The sequence below is a fragment of the Pseudonaja textilis genome, chromosome 3, assembly GCF_049901715.1.
Source record: "Pseudonaja textilis isolate UNSWEBS1 chromosome 3, rPseTex1.2, whole genome shotgun sequence".
Classification (NCBI taxonomy): domain Eukaryota; kingdom Metazoa; phylum Chordata; class Lepidosauria; order Squamata; family Elapidae; genus Pseudonaja; species Pseudonaja textilis.
Window position 1 is genome coordinate 62,224,364 of NC_141992.1, and position 21,010 is coordinate 62,245,373.

At 36.7% G+C, this 21,010-nt stretch overlaps 1 protein-coding gene across 5 annotated transcripts in view; it reads right to left on the minus strand.

Annotated features, from left to right (window-relative positions):
- The window catches only part of SSBP3 (single stranded DNA binding protein 3), a 193,105-nt gene that overhangs the window by 14,721 nt on the left and 157,374 nt on the right, over positions 1-21,010 (minus strand). For 3 of the 5 annotated variants that reach the window (XM_087929959.1, XM_026707146.2, XM_026707145.2), the window contains exons 6-9: positions 5,637-5,717; positions 4,800-4,859; positions 741-807; positions 551-627 (exon numbers count right to left, since the gene is read on the minus strand). In XM_087929959.1, coding sequence (XP_087786085.1) covers positions 551-627; positions 741-807; positions 4,800-4,859; positions 5,637-5,717 — 285 coding nt within the window. The remainder of the gene's footprint in view (positions 1-550; positions 628-740; positions 808-4,799; positions 4,860-5,636; positions 5,718-21,010) is intronic. The other 2 variants (XM_026707148.2, XM_026707147.2) reach the window with 1 other exon arrangement.

The window sequence follows — 21,010 nt, forward strand, 5'->3', positions numbered from 1 at the left end:
AAAAAAAAAGGCAGCAGTTGCGGGGAGGGAGGAAGCTTGCTAAGTGTGGTCTATGTGTCTGCTCCAGCTATAAAGAACGAGGTAAATCAAAACAGACGAGACTGCAGCAAATTTAATTATTAACATGGATTCAACTGAAATACATACAGCATTCTATCTGCAGCCTCCTCTCTTCCCACTTTGCGTTAAGATTATCATTTCCCGAGTAGGAAATCCCAATGAAATTGAGGTTTGCCTACACTAAAAGGCAAAAACGGAAGGTGGGCAATAGGTGATTACGTGAAATACGTGATGGGGAATGTTCAGGGTTCTTTTTTTTTTTTTTTTTGAAGCCCTAACTAAATGTGGGAAGGTGGGATTTTTCCAGACATATGTAAACACACTAATGTAAAATGCATTACCGCTAATGGTAGAGAGAAAAGGTCTTAGAAGGAATGGAAGAATCCCCAGAGGCTGTTTTTATGATGTTTTGTTTACAAACTTCACAAAGTAGCATGCCTAACGCTTGGCACTGGACAGGAGAGCAAGTGGTCTCTGCCCAGGTTTTTACCTGTGGACCAGGGCCCATTGGTCCCATTCCTCGAGGAGGATTCATCCTTTGCATCGGCCCACCCATGTTGGGATGCCCTAGTGAGAGAAACAGACAGGAAGATGTTACAGAGTGTTACAGAGAAGTAAACAAGGAGCAGAAGGAAAGACCCAGTGAAGGAATTTCTGAAGGCAGCCTCAACATCTGTTACCTTGTTGCCGTGTAGGGTCCATGGAGTTGGGCAGCAATGGCTGTGTACCAGGAACACCTCCTGGAGGCTACAAACGAGAGAAACAAAGCTGATAGAATCTAAATTATAGATACGTAAAACAGTTAACATCCTGTTTTTCCTATATTAACTAGAACTACAGATAGAAGAAGAAGAAGAAGAAGAAGTGGAAGAAGAAGAAGAAGAAGAAGAAGAAGAAGAAGAAGAAGAAGAAGAAGAAGAAGAAGAAGAAGAAGAAGAAGAAGAAGAAGAGAGAGAGAGAGAGAGAGAGAGAGAGAGAGAGAGAGAGAAAGAAAGAAAGAAAGAAAGAAAGAAAGAAAGAAAGAAAGAAAGAAAGAAAGAAAGAAAGAAAGAAAGAAAGAAAGAAAATAGAGCTTGTTTTCAACAAATAACACATGGTATTGGATGCAAGGTCATGTGAACTGTTTGGAATCCCCTGAGACTGGCATTGTTGAATGTGGGTAGATATGAATCTGAACCCTTTTGCAAGATGAAATTTTAAAAGCTGGGATGAGGAAGTTGTGTCTGTTCAGTTACTGCTTAAATGTGACCCTCAGCATGGCATAATTTGCTGGGCAATGTGGAGATGCTGAGAATTCAGCAACATCTGGAGATCCACCTTATTTATAGAATGTAATACTGAGATGACCAAATTGGGTCTAATAAATATATTTAACTAGTTCCATATTAGTTTCCATTTTGGACTAAAGTGACTTCATAGTACATTCAAGCTTGATTTCTTAAAAGATCTATTAGTACTATCAGTTTAATAACATACAAATCTATTTCACATGAAGATGTGCAACCTGCAGTTGGAGTAAACGGCTCTTCCTTGGGAACTCAAATATCATTTTCTATGTACAGACGCTACTGATGAGCACATAGCAAAAATTGTCAACTTAAGAAAATCTGTCCAGTTATCTGTCTCCTTCTAAAAGAAATTGGTTCTGTTCAGGAACTTCATAAATGATAAATTCTGCTTTCAGAATTTGCTCTAAGTATGCAGTGGATCATATATGGATATCCTTGGGTACCAAGTTAGTATAAATAATTATAGGAAAACCACAAAGAGCAGACTTAGCCACCCTTCTTTTTCAGAAGTGGGCTCCGAAGTGCTTTTAACAATTAACAGCCTTTGGCCAAATAATTTGAAATTTAGATAGTATGCCCAATCCATGAAACTTCCATTTCCAAGCTCCAACTTGTTCGTTGTTATAGGCTTTCCAGAAAATCAATTTGTAGAGCACTAATGTGTGATTATCCATATGCTAAGGGGAATCCGGAAGCCTTCTAGTTAGAATTTTTAACTGCAATTTCCCCTGAATCAAATGACATTTCAGCGTAGATAAATAACATTTTCAACTGAGTTTGGACCAGAAGGGAACATGACTGATAAATATTGCAGATACCTATTACTGTTTCAAACAGGAACAGGCAGACCCATCCTTTGTCTCTTAGGTATTTATATATTTATCGTATTTGTTTCCCCACTGTATGAGGCAAGCAGAGAATTATTTTTAAATAGCAGAGTTCATTTTCAACTTTGAACAGCAGGAAGACCATATTGAAAACATTTCCCTCCCTCTCTCTTTTTAATATGCCAGCTCTTTATAAATTGTATATTTACTCTTCCTAACACAATTTTCCTTGGAGCGATTAGTTGTTTTACTCTGCCTTCTCTTCCTTAACTCTGTCTAGTCTCTTTTCACTGCCAACAAGTATCATTCCCTTATCCACGACAGAGTGACAAAAGGCTTGGGATTAAAAAAATAAATAAAACTAAACTAAAAATAAAATGAACGGAAGAGGATTAACTCTTGATTGCTGCATTGTCAGCAATTATAGGCAGGTGTCTTGAAATATATAGCTTCCCTTTCGATTGCTTGTGGCTGATGGGAATCGTAGTCCAAAGATAAGTGAAGGGCATTCGATTGCCTGAATTAAGGTCACATATAGGTTGCCCTGGACTTATGATGGCAACTGAGCCCCAAATTTCTGTGGCTATGCAAGGCAGTTGTTAAGTGAGTTGTGCCCCCTTTTATGGCCTTTTTTGCCACAGTTTTTCAGGGAATCCCTTCAACTGCTAAGTAAATCATTTGGTTAAGTGAATCTGGCTTCCCCCATTGACTTTGCTTGTTGGAAGGCAGCTGGGAAGCTTACAAATTGGGATCATGTGACCCTGCGACACTGCAGCTGTGATAAATACATGCCAGTTGCCAAACGCCTGAATTTTGATCATGTGACCATAGGGATGATGCAACAGTTATAAGTGTGAAAACTGGTGATAAGTCAACTTTTTCAGTGCAGTTTAACTTTGAATGGACACACCAAACTAATGGTTGTAAGTCAAGGAATAACTGCATTGCAGGCCATTTTGGTTCTTGTCAATGTGAAAGAAAATTCTACTAAAGAGAGTATACTTAGTACACTACTCTGAATTATAGCTTTACCTTTTGAATAAATTATGGTGTCATATACTCCCTTATTTATTTTTCAGAGGCAAGCTCCGTTGAAGAGTTTCACAGGATCCACGCTTATTTAAATCTAACCAATTTATTCACTAATTCATTTATATTTGAACATATTAATTTACAATTAAATTATCTTAAAGAAGGAGTCCTATAAAAGTGGAAATGTAAATATTTTCTGTGACCAAGGCAGTTTTCTGTATTTCTTTTATAATCTCGTTTGCATGAATCCAGTAGATTTTTGGCTATGTACTCTGTTGAAGAGTTTCACAGGATTCACCTTTATTTAAATCTAACCAATTTATATTAACTAATTCATTTATATTTGAACAGATTAATTTACAATTAAATATTTGATATATCCATATTAATTTATTTTTACAGCTATCTCTCAAAGAAGACTAAGTTTATTAATTTCATTATTACACATTCATTGAAGAAAGCAGTTTACCTCATGTTATGTTCACAGCAGACAGCACAAAATAGAAATGTTTTATTCTGATGTCAACTACTGCTGGCAAGTGCATTTTGTGTGAACACCCCTTCCCTCACCTTTGTTTTAAGTAGCAAGAGTGCTCAAATTACAAATCTTAGGAAAACAACTTCAGCATGCTCAATGTAACTAAAAATATTTAATTTTGAAAACATGCAAAGGATGTATTTAGAAGATGGCTTGTTCATATAACCATAACATTTTTGAAAGGTGCACATGACCGGAGTATATGTTGTATAAATCTTTCACTAGCTTCTGGATACCAGTCACTTGGAAAGAATAGTAGGAAGCTATTCCCATATCAATGTATAGCCCCTGTGCAAAACAAAATGCTGTATTTGTGCTCTAGTCTCTTAGAACAATTTTAAAACTGATTTTACTGCTGTTTGTTGTGTTATTATCTTAAAGAAAGAGCCCTATAAAACTGGAAGTGTAAATATTTTCTGTGACCAAGGCAGTTTTCTGTATTTCTTTTATAATCTCGTTTGCATGAATCCAATAAAAAAATTGGCTCTTTTTATATTCTAAGCTCCGTGGTTTTTTTTTAGACCTACAGATTTTATTTCTGCCAGCAAAACTTCATCTGCAATGAAACATGCTTAGTGTAAGAATAGGAAAATATTTTATCAAAGCTTGTTTCTCTCCTCCTATGTATATGTATCTCAACCTGAATACACGTAGTCCTTGACTTATAACCACAACGAAGCCCAAAATTTCCACTGCTAAAGCAAGACAGTTGTTAAGTGAGTTTTACCCCATTGTATGACTTTTCTTGCCATAGTTGTTAAGTGAATCACTGCACTTGTTAAGTTAATGACACGGTCGTTAAGTGCTTCCCCATTTGGCTCTGCTTGTTGGGAGGTGACCACATGACCACTGCAATTATCATAAATATGAGCCAGTTGCCAAGCGTCCAAATTTATTCACGTGACCATGGGGATGCTGTCATAAGTGTGAAAAATGGTCATAGGTTTTTTTTTCCCCAGTGTCCTTGTAACTTTGTACTAAACAAATGGTTGTAAGTCAAGGACTACCTGTAGTACTGTAAAACGTTATCTGGACGTAAGGCTAATATAGTACCTGGTTTCCCATTCTAATGGGGGGCCGTGGGCCTCCTGCGTATCTCGGTGACATAAAAGGCTGTAAGCATATAAAAATAGTTGAGTGGCAATGAATGTTTAAAAGTGGAAGTCAACATTTTGCACTCTTATTTGTACATGCACATGAAAAATGACTCCTTCACACACACTATATACACATATTTCATTTAGCTATTTTTGTGGTAGTCTAAACCAACCCGATTATAAATGTAACATCCTGCATTTCATGCAACTTATAATTTGACAAATATATACAAAAGCAGATTAAATTAAAAAAAGAAAACCACCTGTTGGTAAGTATTTTATTTCAAAATTTTGGGGATATGTGTGTATGCGTTGCGTGGGTGTTATATATTTTAAACTTTGGCAGTTGTAGATTCAACTGTTAAAATTAACCCAGAACATCTGTACTGGATATTTTTTACAGAGTTTGTTAAAATGAAAATGAGGCTTAAGAAGGGTTGAGTTTAAAATATTCCAATGACAGGTTGTGAAAACATGTTCTTAAACCATATTCAGAAAAAAAAAAGAGTAAAAGTCATATTTGCATGTAAATTAGCATCCGTAAAATGTAAAGCTGTTTTCCTAAACTGATATCAATAAAACAAGTTCAACCCACAAAAAAAAAGCAGATGTCTTAAAGGAGATGGAATGAAATAAGCATTTGGGGCCGACAGCTTGAGTAGAAATAAATCTGCAAAGTTACTAAGATGATCCTGGAGCCTCATATAATGAAGTTAATGGAAGAGAAGCAGCACCCCCACATGCTAAAAAAGTTTCACTCACAACACACCTATCACCAGATTCAAGGTTTTACCTGACTGTGAGGTCCCATCATGCTGTTGGGGTTATGAGGTGGAGGCTGTGCGTGTGGTGAGGGCTGAGAGCCAGGCGGTCCCTGTTAGATTGAATAAAAGGTGGTTTTAGATCAGATACATCCATATGCAAGGAAAGAATTGGCTTAATATCTATATCTATAAAAGTGAAACACCCACTCATGCATCATCACAAAATCTCCAGAACTGTAAAGCCTACAAACTTGAAATCTGGCACCTATGTTTTTCTTGGCTTCTAGGTGCTCACTAAGAAAGGATTTTTTGAAATGACCATCAGAGCATTAGTATTTCGCATATTATTATTAACACGCTCTGATGCTAAGGACTTCTACTCCCCCTCCCCACCTGAAAAGAAATCTGTTCCAAATTCCAAACACAAGCAGAGGAGTTTCAGTTACAGAGCACCAAGCAGCTTTAGTACAGAACAGTTGCTAAGCCACGCCCAGGTTCCTTGCTATCTCCTCCTTCCTCACACAGCAAATACTGTTTCAGTTTCCAAACAGCCCTCAACTCTCTCACACACTGACAGGACGCTAACCAGATGCATACCGATGGATGCTGGTAGGCAGAGGCACAATTCCCCTCCCCAAACTAAGCCCAACCACATAGTTTCGTAGCAAAGCACGGGTATCGAGCTAGGGAGTTGATAAACCTTACCAAACAAATAGTTTGTTTCTATGTTTTACTAACTGAAGAACAGCTATGCCCATCAGAAGAGCTTTTAGATTATAAAGAAAGGGAAAGAAAGGAAGAGGATTTGGGCCATAATGAACTATTTAGTTTTGGTCCCCATAATTGCACATCATTCTTGAAAATGCCACTGAAATTCTTCTAATAATGCTGACATCAGATAGCAAACAACAAATGAACATTATTATTTAGCCATTTCTCTTAGGATTCTGAGTAATGGATAGAATGGGTTTCTTTGGTAATTGCAATATCTGGATTAGAAACCATTAATGAATATTCTGTTGCCTTATCGCTTGGCCCAATGTGACCCAATGTTCATGGACAGCTTAAAATACATACAATTTGTAGCAAGGTGAGCAAACATTTTTATTGCCACACCTTACTAAATACAAACTGTGATCTCAGTTAAAATAGTATCTTCCTAATACTTTAAATATTCCCTTGTCCAGACTCACTAAAAATTGCATACATGGCACCACAGAAATGCATGCCTGTCCTACCAAGTCTGTCCTGGTATCTTCCTGCATTAAAACATGTTTTTCCCAAGCTATGTTAATCAGACATTTTGCCTAAGCCCAACATGTAGCAAATTTGCTCTGATGGTATGAATAGTGATGTAGAGTCGGACCACACAGATTTTCTGTCTGAAAAGAGTATCTACTGATGCAAGCCTCACTTTTCCTCAAAATTGGATCACCGGTAAATGCATTTGTTTAAATATTTGAGGAATGCGCAAAACAATTTGTTCACTCACAATCCTGTCATAGTAAATTAGCATTTTATTTTCACTTGCCACGCAGCTCACAGGAGGGGAAAAAACAAAGAGAGAGGGTGTTTAAATATTTCTTCTGCTTCAGAGTATTTCCAATCTAGAAATTTGCGGCAACAGTAGCAAATGAACGGGGGTGTTTTACAATATGTCTCTACATTCAAAATTGAGACGTCCAACAAATAGGGAAAACATTTGTTTCAACTGAGAACAAGCCCATTGTGTCAAGCTATCTCAAGCCAGACATGCTTTAACAAAAAGGAACCATGGAATGCTTTGGTTGTTCTGATTATCAGATAAAGCAAAATCCAGATGGAGCAAGTAAGAAAAAGCTGATCTGCACTGGCCTCTTTTCTCATTTTGGCTGCTCCTGGTATGGCACATAGTAGCCTTGCCCTGCCACAAACTTCTCAGAACTGCCTTCCTCCCCATTAAAGGCCAATGTTCTCAGCTGTTTTTTTTTTTTTTGCCATTCTCTTTCACCCCGATCAACCCAACCCTCTTTCTGTCTGGAACAAAACAACCCCTTTTCTTGTCCTGAAGGTGTTTTTTTCCAAAATGCAATTGGACCTTCTTGTGTCCCCACACCCACTTTGAAAATGTTTCACTTCTCATCCAAGAAGCTTTTTCAATTCTTGGATGAGAAGAAGCGAAACATTTTCAAAGGGGGAAAATCCCCCAAGAAAGTCCAGTTATTTTTTGGAAAAAGCATCTTTGGAAGAACCATGATATTCTGGATGATTGACAATCTCCACAGAAGCTTACAACCTCTTTCCTTCACTTGCACAGAAAAAAAAAACACAAACCACTTAAAACATTCACTTTTCAGCTCAGGTATAGATCTACTTGCTCCCACAAGTTGTTCCATACAAGATCAATTCATGACATCATCATCATCACCACCACTACTACTACTATTCATTGCATAACCAGCCAGATGTTCAGACTGGCTTTGCCATTTTTGTCTACCTATCAAGTCCTTACCAAGGACTTGGGATAGGCAAATCTGGATGTTTGATGGCATTATAGATATCGCTGCAGGATGGAAGCTGTTCGAAGTAAAGCTGCCTTCTGCAATTGATTGATGGCAAATTTGTCAATGCCTACGGTGTTCAAGTGGTGCTCCAGTTGTTTTGGGGATGATGATGATGATGAATGGAGTGGCTTGCATATATCTATGCAAAACTACAGCACAGCCTTTTCAAGATTTCTGCTTATGTTCCCAAACCCTGATTAGCTATTCGGTGACCCAAATAAACTTTTTTGACTACTGATTGGGAAAACACTGTATTTCCGCGGAAGGAAGGAAAGACATGTTTTTATGGTTTTAGCTCAGTAATGCTACAAGTCCAGACTAGTTAGATTAAACACATTATTCACTTCAGAGAATTTGAACTTCTTTTCTGGAGTGAGGCCTGAAACTTGAATATCCAAATTCAGACTAGGAGGGACATATGTTGCTTGTTTAATTTTTTTTTTTTGTTCTTGCAAATAAAAACAAATTTGTAATTGATCTGGAAAGCAAATACGATTTGTAAGTACATTAGGAGAAACAGCCACACACACTTCAGGAAGAGCAGGCGAACAGATGTTCTATACCTGCCATGTTAGTAATTTCAACAAGTGTTCGCCTTCTAGCTGTTGCCAGCAATGGCACGGTTTGTTACCATGAGCAATTTTCTTAATTAACAGACATTAATTAGCCATTTAGCAATTTTGCAAGCATTTGTTTAGCAGCTTTCCTAAACATGAATACCACTGTGATAATGGTACTGATTAGAGGGTCCCCTAATTAACAGTACAGGGAAGGAAAATTGAAATCACATAAATTTAAAAGGGGAGGGGAAGTTAATGAAGGCAGGACATATTTGCACCTGCAAATCTTTTGTACAAAGGAAACTTGAGTGCAATATAAATAAAGGAGAAAAAGAATTGTTGAAGAGTTAACACAGAAAGATACAAACAGAAATCTAAACAGAAGCACACTCTCTGCTGATCCTCCAGGTTATATTTAACCTGAAAAAAAAAACTGATTTCCCATCGCATTAATAGGGTCTATTGTGTGCAGGGTGCTAATGTTTGCTCATTAACTCTTCATTTAACTGAAGGCTCAGATTTCCTCACATCTTATCTTCACTCTGGTATCCTTGTTTTAGCACTGATAGCCAAACAATGACACAATGATGTACAAAAGACACACACGCCTCAAACTGTTGCGTTTCCTTTTTAAACAATTATATACAACGAATAGGCAAGAATTAGGATCCTGCCTTCTAATACTACCCAGGAAAAGCAGTAAGATCTTCATGTACGACTTTCATACCCAACACATAATACATGTATTTGGTATGCGCCATTGTTACTTATGTTTGAGAAAAATGCTCAGACTACATAGAAATGTGATCTTAACAACTGTGCGCTCTACCAATATTAGTATCTATCTGGAAAGGAATCTTTAAAGGGTCTCTGACAGTGGTCGAGAAAAAGTAAAAATTAAGACTATTTAACTAGAAATAGAAAAGAATTACACACACACACACACACACACACACACACCCACACCCTTAAAATGCTTCCCTAATTATTTTTGTCTTTTAGCTATGTAAGCTGAATGCCAACCAAAAAAATCACTAAATGATTTTGTTCATGGGCTTGTAATAATTCTCTCCCAATATCCAACCCAGAAGAATGACAGCATGAAATGTCTAATTATCAAAATAGACTGGAATTGGTATGTACTTGTTCCTTTGTCCTGTTTTCAATGATGGTGGTTTCTTTTTCCTAACCAGATTTGTTGTGAACATGCAGAATCTATATGATACGTGTAATGTGTATAAAGCATGCATTTTGGAGCAGAATGTACAACAAAAAGTTCGTGTATGATACCCTAAGTAGCATGTAAAAACTTGCCACCAAAACCATTCTAGTAAAAATGATTGTTTAATTTCAGAAGGAAATTTCTCATTTAATTTTTGCCACAGAAATGTATTTACCATTCACCATTTATGCATTTATTTATGTGTTGGTGGGAGTGTGGGGTTGAGAGGAGAGAGGTAGAAGAGGGGGAGAGAGCACTATCCAGGAAAATCCAGAATTTGAAATATGAACTTGAATTACTCATTCCTTTCACCAAACTAGTTTTTATTTTTAAACGCGTTGCAGTCAATAATACCTGCTATCTAGGATTTAACCCCAGTGATTTAGTACATTGCTTTGCTTTTTAGCCACTCAAGAAAAATGTTCTGGGTTTGTGACATACAATTTTGAAGCAGAAATAATCAGCTGTTAATTGAAACGAGTCATAAAAATGACAAAACCGTTTTCTTCTCCAAATGTATTATCAGCTAGCTACTAAAGGAAGCAAAACAACAACAACAACAAAAAAACAGCTTCTAGAAAGCTCAAAGAAACGAGCTAATGACTTCAAACTTATTTATTACAACTACCAGCAAAATTAACTGTATCCACTGAATGTTCATACACACATTTTACACACAGCTGTAAAATGTTTACCTTTGTATCCTACCACACTATTGTATTCCCCAAACTGTAATATCCAAGCTTTGTATACTCATAGATCTAGACAGAATTCTACATATTCTTTTCATTCATTTATCTAATTTTATCAAGCAATTTTTTATGATTCTCCTACTTTTAAAGGTAGCTTCAAGGATAAACTACCAACCAAAAAGAAATTTGTCCATAAGTTTATAACTAATGCAACCCAACACATCTTCTTCTTCCTATTTCCCCCACAACAACCACCCTGTGAGGTGGGCTGGCCTAAGAGAAAGTGACTGGTTCAAAGTCACCCAGTTAGCAATCATTCCCTCTCAGCCCAGCTCACCTCATAAGGTATGGTCTTAATCACATCACCAAATAATTAAGCTGCAATGCTCACCAGTCTACGTTACTGAGCAATACCAAATTAAATGGATACTAATTCCACTCAGCAGCATTACAAGATATATTATCTATACACTAATATCATTAGAGCCAGCTTGGTGTAGTAGTTAAGGTCCCAGACTAGAAACCAAGAGATTGTGAATTATAGTTCTACCTCAGGCTCAAAGCCAGGTGGGTGACTTTAGGCCTGTCACCCTCCATCTTAGAAACCAGACAATGGCGAATCACAAAAATATTGCCAAGAAAACTATAGGGACTTGTCCAGCATTTGCTAGAAGTTAACACTGACTCAAAGATATAAATAAAACAAAACTAAATGTCAGTATACATAAAAGATTTGTCAACTATAGTTGAAAGAGAGAAGCAGACCAAAGGATTTCAGGATCATATGTTCCTGCTTTGAGCTAATTTAACAATTAGTTTCTGACTGGCACAGTACTAATCAGTAATATAACTGGATTATATTCCTTAACGTATGTCTCATAATTCCAGTCTAGAAAGTCATTCAACTGGTCTTAGCTACACTTAATACAGATACCGACTCTCATATCATAACAGAATTTAAGGTAAGCAAATTGTTTCTGCTGTTCTATGTAGGTAAGTGGCTTGGCAAGGGATACTGTGATTTCATGGCCTTCTCCTGATCACTTAACCACAGTTTAAGACAGCCAATACAGTTCCCATTATCTGAATTGTGCAGGACAAATAGCTCTGCTCTAGTGGAAAAAATCACTTGGTTAAAAGATGGCAAGATATGAGATGTGGGGCTTGTACAAGTAGTGCTTTTAAAACACATCAATCAATTACTCACAAACGCAACAAATTTGTAAGATCTTTTTTTAATTCAAAATATTTAGACTTAGAAGAGATTTGGAAAAGTGGAAGGAGAATCTCAGACCACTAAGAGTAGGCAATGGAATGACAGATGAAATCAGTAATGGCAAGTACTACCTGCTAAGTGATTCACTTGGAGGGATAATCACACTCACTAGAGACATGGAAATGGATCTTAATGTACATACAGCTTTTTCACACAGCTGCTCATTATTCTGCATTCACCACAAGGACAATGGAAAGTGACTACTCCCATCCATCCACCTATCCAATTCATGAATGGCGTAGACTTACAAGAGCTACAGAGAAGCTTCATCTCTTATGTTTTATAGCAATAAACATCAAAATTCATTCAAATATTGTGCTTCGGTGATGAAATTACTGTTATGTTGGATTAATGTAATTAAGTGGGGGGGAAGGCTGATAACTCTTTTAAATTGATGTGAGAATTTGGTTCCCTCAGGATTTCATGATGGACAGTAGCAGAGGCTTTTTTTTTTAAGGGGGGGAATATGTTTAATAAGTCAATTAAGAAGGCACAAAATACACTAGCTTTCATGTTGAATATCTCACATAAAATGATGGAATAATAGTTATAGTCAAATAAATGATTAACAATGTTCCTCTATAACCAGCTTTAGAGAGAGACGATGGATAATATGAGAATTTATACAAACTATAAGTGAGGACTACGGAGATGAAGCACAAAAGACTTGTAACCAACCAACATACTGTATGTAACTGGAAGATGGTTTTATGTTTTGTTTGTGTACGTTTGTTTAAAAATAAAAATTCTTAATAAAAAAAAATACACTAGCTTTCAAGATAATCAAGTTACTGTATTTCATAATGTAAAATGTTATGAAATAGGTTGGGGAAGAGAAATAAAGGGTGGCTTGATGCTGGAAATTATGAGGGATGAAGGAACACTTTAAGTAGGCTGTAGGTAGGGATCTGAACACTGTGTAAATATTTAAAGCTGGTCATAGAGGAACAATGTGTCCTGGATGCTAGAGACTTGCACTTGTGTGCCTCCCTTGGCCTCCTCAGTTGCCATAGCCCTTTGTGGGTTTGTTGTGGGTTGAGATCTCCCTCATTAAAGCTTGTTTTGTCTGCACGACACGTGTGACTAGTTTTGTTCTTAGGGGACATTTTTGGCAGAGTGGCCAGTTGCTGGGATGGTAAGGGAAGATATAGAAAGTTTTTCAGCAGCTCCTCTGACAGCTTGCTATGGTAGTTACTTTGGGGAACTTATTAAGCAGTCATGCTGGTTAGGGAAAAGCAAAGCAGGTCGCATGTAGGAAGGTGTACATGGAAAAGGGGTTTCTGGTGATCACTGTAAGCTTTGTATGCATTGTGGCTTGGGGAACTGTGTGTTCTCCTTTCCTCTGCTCTTCCAGTTTGGATTCTCTCTTTTCCTTTAATATCTACTGCTGCTTCCCTGACCAATAGGAATGGACCGGTGATATCATGGAATGTTATTGTACTTTTCTACTGCAAGGGCTCATGGGATACTAAGCATTTTGTGGACAAAAAGGGCATATTCCTCACTTTCTTCAGGATGCTGTGACATTTCAAATGGATGATGCATTACAATAATTCCCTCCTACCCCATCCTTTTAAATACAAAACTGTATTTGAACTTGCCTCTGTGGATAAATAAAATATATGGATTTTCTGGAAATAGAAACTAGAGTTTTACTAGGTGTAGCATCTGCTTTACAATGTTCCCACCCTCTTCTTCCTGTTAGCAATTAGCCCCGTTTCGATTACATAAGTATCTTCCAATAGCGTGGAATCCAACTGTTGTATGATTAACATTTGATATTATTCAAAAAATGGCAATCAGTCAAAGCAGTCTACTTTATCATTTGAAATGAATGTATTTTGATTTAGCAATGGCATTTAAAACAGGACTTACTGATGTTTCATATTTGGTAATAATATGGCCTTTGCAATGTATCTTTGTTTATAGATTGTTAGCGAAGCATCTGATCAATCACAATTGAAAACAAGGTGAAACAGTCCATCTCCAGAAATGCAAATTCCTTCTAAAGCCCTCAAATTTATTAGCGTTGGCACAGCAAACACTTGTCATTTTTAGCTGAAGGATAAGATACATACCCAAAAAAATCAATGTAAAAAGTAGGTTTTATTTTAATTGGAGACATGTTCTGAATAACATCAATAGAATTGGCACCTATAATATATATGGACCTTGAAAAGTTTCATGAGAAATAAGTCTTTGATCTCAATCGATGAACCAGGGATTATTTGAAAGAAGCTATCTTGGGGAACTAAGAATGGCCCCAATTTAGAAAGGACAGCCTCCATTTAAAAGGTTGTCAACATGGCACCCATCGGTGATAGCACCGTCAGAATTCCAATGTTACGTTTAGGTGCTGATAAAGGAGAATATTTATAGCTCAGGGTTTAACTGTGGGGTCCTTGGTCCTCTCTAAGCTTGGTCATTTTCTTGCAGATGTTTCATTACCAAGCTAGGTAACATTATCAGTGTCCTGAGGGTGTTACCTAGTTTGGATAAAGAAACATCTGTAAGAAAACAAGCTCAGAGAGGACCAAGGACCCCTCACCACGTTTAGGGTCCTTTAAATGTGTGAAAGCTCAAATTATTGCCAAACCTTTCAAGATGTTGATGTTTTAGCATAATTCTATCCTAAACTTTATAGAAATAGTTCTTCTCTGATAAAAATATATTCAGTTCTGAAGAAAAAAATTGTCCTTCCCACCTGACATCCCCCAGTATCTTCTACGGAGAGTTTAACACAATGTTATTGACAATTAAATAGGCTTCCCAGATTCTGTTTCAGAGTCAAATTTATAAAATATAACTGTCAAAACAGTTATTCTTTCAAGACATAACAAGAGAAGAGAATTATACGTATGCGCGATGCATAAATGCCACCCAGAACTGGAAATTTAAGAGAGAGAAAGCGAGCGAAAGAGAGAGAGATCGAAATCAATTAATCCCAGGGAGTAAGACTGAATTTAAAGACCACAAGTGTTCTAAAAGTATTGGTTCTTGTAGTACAAACTTCCAAACAAGTGATTGCATTAAGTTCTGCTATTTGGTCTAAAAGTTATGGAAGAAGTTAAAAAGAAAAAAGAGGAAAAACCTATAAGAGCCGCAAAACTTATTATTATTATGAAGGGGCTGCTTTCTTTTTGCTTCTTTCCTTTACCTTAAATATTACCTTACCTTATCTTCACTAATATAAATTCAGGGGTGGGATTCAAAAATTTTAACTGGTTCTGTGGCCATGGCTTAGGTGGTGGACATGGCTTGGTAGTCATGTGACTGGGTGGACATGGCTTGGTGGTCATGTTATTGGCTGGGTGTGGCCAACTCAATATCACTCACATCGAGGCACGCATCTCCTCGCCTGGCCTCTCATGACTGTGGGGATGCTGCAACAGTTGTAAGTGTGAAAAATGATCATAAGTCACTTTTTCCAGTGCCATTGTAACTTTGAATGGTCACTCCACACAAGCAAAGTACCAGCAAAGGAGGGGAAAAAAACTCCAGAGAAGTTCCTGAGACAGAAAGTCTAGTCCTGTCAAGAATGTAATAAGGTTTAACGGAGAGGCAGTTTCTGTAAGCAACACCAGAATGTTTCCTGCCTGCCTGCCTTACAGGATTAGGCCAGTAATTTCTTCTAACAACTGGCTCTCCGAACTGCTTAGAATGTTAACAACCGGTTCTAATGAATAGGTGCAAACTGGTAGAATCCCACCCCTGAGTAAATTGCTGATCACAATAGCTGATCACAATAGCTCAGCAGCCTAACCTAATCAGAGGCAACTAGAGAAGCTTTTTTAAAAAAATAATCTTGCCTTCAGGGTATGAAAAAGGGACATCTCACTTTCAGAATATGCCTCTCCACACACACACACACACCCCTCCCCAAATGTAGAAAGATTAAAGCACATCCACACTCAAGTGTATCATTTCAAGCATGAAGACCTTTGTTTAGGCTTGCAAAATGTTCTCCTTTGCCTCACAGAGCGACATTCCACTCAAATTACCACTTTTAATTAAAAAACACCCAAAAATCAATTTCTGCTTTTAAACAAAACTGATTAGCAACTGGGGTTATTGCAATTCACAGCAGCAGAGATTTTCTTAATTCCTTAAATGAAAGTGACTGGTGTAGGAAAGGCTTTTTGTATATGCATCCAGACACCCAGGGCCTTTTATATGATAACGTCTGCTTTAAACACATACTTTTCCCTACAGGAGATTTAAAAATATCTAATTGTTTAGGAAGGATATCCCAGTGGTTAATTTAATCCACTTCGAAGATGCAGGTTGCTTGCAAACTAACTGGCAGGGTTATCCTAGAACAGCATACTGGGGGGGGAAAGAAATGCAAGAAATACTCTCCCAAAATGCAAAGCTTTACAAAGCATTTCGCCGCTAAGATGACATAAATACCACCCTCGTGGTTGCATTAGCTTACTAGTGTAATGGAACTGCAGAAGTACAATAGAGACACATAATCTCAGCAATACTGCTTGATGCATGTTCTTTCTTTCAACTTGTTATGCAGCAGTGGGAGGAGCTAGTGGTTTGGGGCTGGGCAAGAAATAGCAACAATAAGGATCTGAAAATATTTGCTACTTCCTGTTTGCTACCCTGGGGCCACGAAAGCTGCTGTGCTTGGATAGAAAGAATGCAATATGACATCTATCTCCTTCTTCTCTGGTGCCCCACAACTCACCTGCCTCCTCCTCTAGTTTTTTTTTTTTTATAACTAAGCTTAAGATTGATTTCTACCTTCCCTTAAAAAAAAATAAAGAAAAACAACCAACCAAAAACAATGCCCCAGACAACTGGATATAGTTATTTCTGTAAATATTTGCAGATGTTGGAAGATCAGGGAGAACAGCAATTCAACAGAGGATGAATGCTAGAGCCTTTCCCTCCCTCCTACTCTGTGTTATAAATCAAACACTGAATTAAACTGCCTGCTAATGCTATTCCAAAGGTACAGCATACAAAAGAACTCACAAGGTGGTTTACCCAAGGAAGCCAAACCAAAATCTTTTTGTAAGGTGCGCATGCAGCTCCATAATCTCAGAATCCTTCTATATAATCATGTTACTATATAATTTTTGCTCTGCATATGTCTTTCAACTGCACTGATTTCTCAAAAATCATCAACCTTTAGTCATGATCTTTTCTATTTTGGGAAAAAAAATAAGACAATTCTTCAATATGACATTGATAAAAAGATGGTATTTTTGTCAGAATCAATTCAAAATAGTTTGTCAAGGACAAACATTGCTTTTCAATTCTTCAAAGTGATCTGAAAAAAAATCCCTGAAAAATGTTGATGTTAACAGGTAAATAAAAACCTATTTTGCAAAGTTTTTGCAACTAAAGTATATTCTGTTCCCTTGGTGTTATTTCTCCTGATCTTAAATGAATATTTGCCTGAGTACCAATGGAAAGAATGATAGAAAAACAAATAAGGGTAAAATATCATGCAATGGCATCAAATATCACTATACTTTGACCAAAGTCCAAAAAAAAGTTCCCCTTATTCCAAATTTGGATACTGGAATAATAAAACAATCCCATTTGACTTCCCTATTATCTCAGAGACTGGGAAAGAGATTCTACAAGGACATAATTCTGGATTCTTTTTAGAAGTAATACTTAATTTTTAGGATGCTATCTCAATCTGCTCTGTTAATAATAACAATTGACAACTGTTTGGTATCTTCAAAAGAAGCAAACCTAAAAACTGTATCATGACCTACAACGTAGGAGATGGAATCCACATCATACCATTTTTCTAAGAAAAGGATCATGTTGACAAAACCCAGATACAGTATGACGTTTGCACACTAGATTGATATTTTCATAAAGTTGAGATTGAACTAAACATAATAATGTTCAGTAACTCTAACATTATTTTTACACATTTGTTCCTTTGTGGACCCACAATTCACTTTAAAAAAGAAAGAGCAACACATCGGGACAATGAACCCTAGTTCATCCACATACCTTCGCTTATGCATTAGTGGAATTATAAATCTGCGTAATTCCAAATGACCAGTTCTCAAGAGGAGCAGCCATAATTGCTCTACATTGTTTCAGAAGGGCTAGCATGCTTTTCCCCTTACTTTGAATTAAAGTATGAAAATGTGCAGCAACTTAACATTTTCAACCTTGAAAAGATTTTTGGGACATTTATAGCTATTCTATTATGAACTTTTAAAAATATTTTCAGTGTTAATAAAAAAAAAGGCTTTGATGAATTTTGCAGTATCCCTGGGATCAACAGGATGCGCTCTTTACATTCACCGTCTCTTTGGGACGGTTTAGATCCAATTGGACCGTCCAAGAGCAAAGATATCGGCAATGATCTCAGACCTCCAAGATTGCATGCCGTATCGTCGCGACACCAGCTCCGCCCTCTCAAGTCCCTGGTAGATCCAGGAGAAGCTCTTTTTGTCAGCGGCAAAGAGGCAGCCATTAAAGCTGCTGAAGTTGGGACAGCTCTGAAACAAAAGAGAACGGAAAAAGAGAGTGTGCCAGTTTGGTGAGAACTTTTTTTTTATTCTAAGATTTGAAAAGACACCCTAAGGAAAAGAAAGAACCTGTAAAAGTTTTGACAGAAGTGACTAAGTGTCGATTTTAAACAGGAATGTCAAAGTAATTTTTTTTTTTTCTCATTGCTGGATTTTCTACACACGATCTTATATTTTGAAACTGGACTGGTTTTTTCTCTTCTTTTATCTATTCTTTTTCTCCTTTTTGATTTTATAACATTCTAGGCTAGAGACTCCCTTTTAGTTATTTTTTAAAAATATCTTTTTCTTTTTTAAAATTAATTCTTATTATATTTTGCTTGGAAAAGGAGGGGGAAAGTGAAAGCAAAAGAAACTTTGTAACACTGCCAACTAGAGGCTTGGAAATATTCTATTTCTCTTTTGACCAAGGCTGAGAAAGAACGGAGACTTCTTTTCAAGGACATTGCTATTTGATAAGATAGAGGGAAGAGCATGGGAGAGTATTATTACAGGTGCTCTTCTGGGTTTCTATCAACAGCTGCAGTCTGGTGTTGAAGCTTATAGGAAAAGAAAAGGTGATAAGTCTCTGGAAAAGAGTTATAACAAGAGCGTTGGATAATTAAACAAAGTGCAGTGTGCTCTTTTTATTTTTTCTAAGCTGCGCTACCCCTCCTCATCAGTTTATTTTTTGTAATAGCTATTTGGATTTTTGGCTCTTTGGAACTTGTCTTTATTTTTTTTCTTGTCTTTGGAAGTTAAATTTCTACACTTGCTCTTTATTCTAAAGGAAAAGCTTTAGTATTAATGATTTTCTTCCTTTTGTTTTTAAGGGAGTAGTCTCTTTTTTCTTTTTTTCCCTCCCCCTCCCTGGTATTTTTGTCTTTCCATCTACCTTCCATATTGGCTTTTTTTTTTCTTTTTGTTTATTTTTCTGGCCTTCTTTTTCTTTCTTATGCATACTTTTAAATTTGAGACCTGTTAATTGGATTAAGGTGTTGAAGAACCTGAAGAATTTTCCCTTTCTCCTTTTTAGATTTTTATTTTTCATTTTTCTGCCTCTTTTAAGATTTTACAACTTTTTCTTTTTTTGTGTGGGTTTATGGTCTTTTCCTTCATTTTTGAATTTTTACTGCTATCTAACCAATCGATTGGATTAAGGTATACAAGAACCTGAAGATTTTTTTTCTCTTTTTTATTATTATTACTATTTGGCTTCTTTTTTCCTACTATTTTTATTTGGAATTGCAATTGGTTATTTCACAATTGGATTAAGGTCTGGAAGAACCTGAAGATTTTGAATTGCTCGAAATGAGTAGGAAATTAACAGCCCCTGGTTCCTCAACTTCTACTTCTTCCTCTCCACCATCTGGAGGACAACGTTCAATACAGACAATGTTACGGCAAGAAAAAGAACAAGAAAAAGTGACCCTGCAGATGATTATGCAAGGAATTCAAAATATTCAAACAAGAACAGAGAATATTGAAACGTGACCAGAGAACATCGAACAAAGAACAGGGAAAACTGATGAAAAGGTGGAGTACATCCAACAAATGATGCTGAAGTATGATGAGAGACTCCAAAAAATTGAAGAAGAAGATAAACAAAGACACAAGAAGATTGGAGATATTGATAACAGATTAACTGTGGTTGAACAAGATAAAAGTGGTATGCTGAGATGGGAGGTGGACAGATCAGAATTTTATCTTAGATTCCAAAAAAAAGGCTTTGATGCATCTCACAAATGGTAACTCCAAAAAAGGATCAAAGTGGTTGCTTGAAAACCTCAAATTTTGAGGAGGCTGTCACCCATATTTTCCCAAGCAGGCAGTGGCATCTAGAAAAATAAAATAAAAGCCATCTCTATTTCAATATCATCTTCACGTTGATGGTACCAATGCACAGGATTGCCTTGTTTGTACTTATTTTCTTTCATCTGCCTTGGGAAAGATAAATTTTAATATAATATAAATAATTATTTGTGAACACTCTGAGACACACAAATCAATTAGCGTTAACGGAAGATGATTTGATACAAATACAATCTCCCCATTTTTATATGTCTGTAATTTTAAACCCATTCAATCACTTGATTGAAAACTGGTGTGATGGTTAGAGGTTTAAGTCCATTTCTTTTCTTCCTTGGTTTTCCATGCTCTGCTTATCAATCAATCAGTATTAGTTGAATTTCACCTAATTTTCACCCAATTTTTATTTTCGCTCTTGTACAAATCACGGTATTTCCTATGCATGAGTAATGTTATCTTGGACACGAAAAGTTCATAATTCAGAGCCTGCTCATTATTCTGAATATATTAGGGTGCACAAGGTTTTTACATGGGATATGGCAGCAAATATAGTGCTATGCGCCGAATCCAGTTCCTCACATGCTTATTGCAAATGTTTGAAAGAAAATACAATGTGCTTTCAGTTAAACCTGACCGGGAAAGACAAATACAGTGGACAGGGACCTCATTTAAAGATAGCATGTTTTTATCTTTTTGTGATGGGAAAAAGTAAAAGCAACAAGGTTGGTGTGATTTCATATCAACCTATCTATATATAAAGTGCCTCTCAAAACTAAGATGTAGCCATGTGGTTTCAATCCAAGTCTA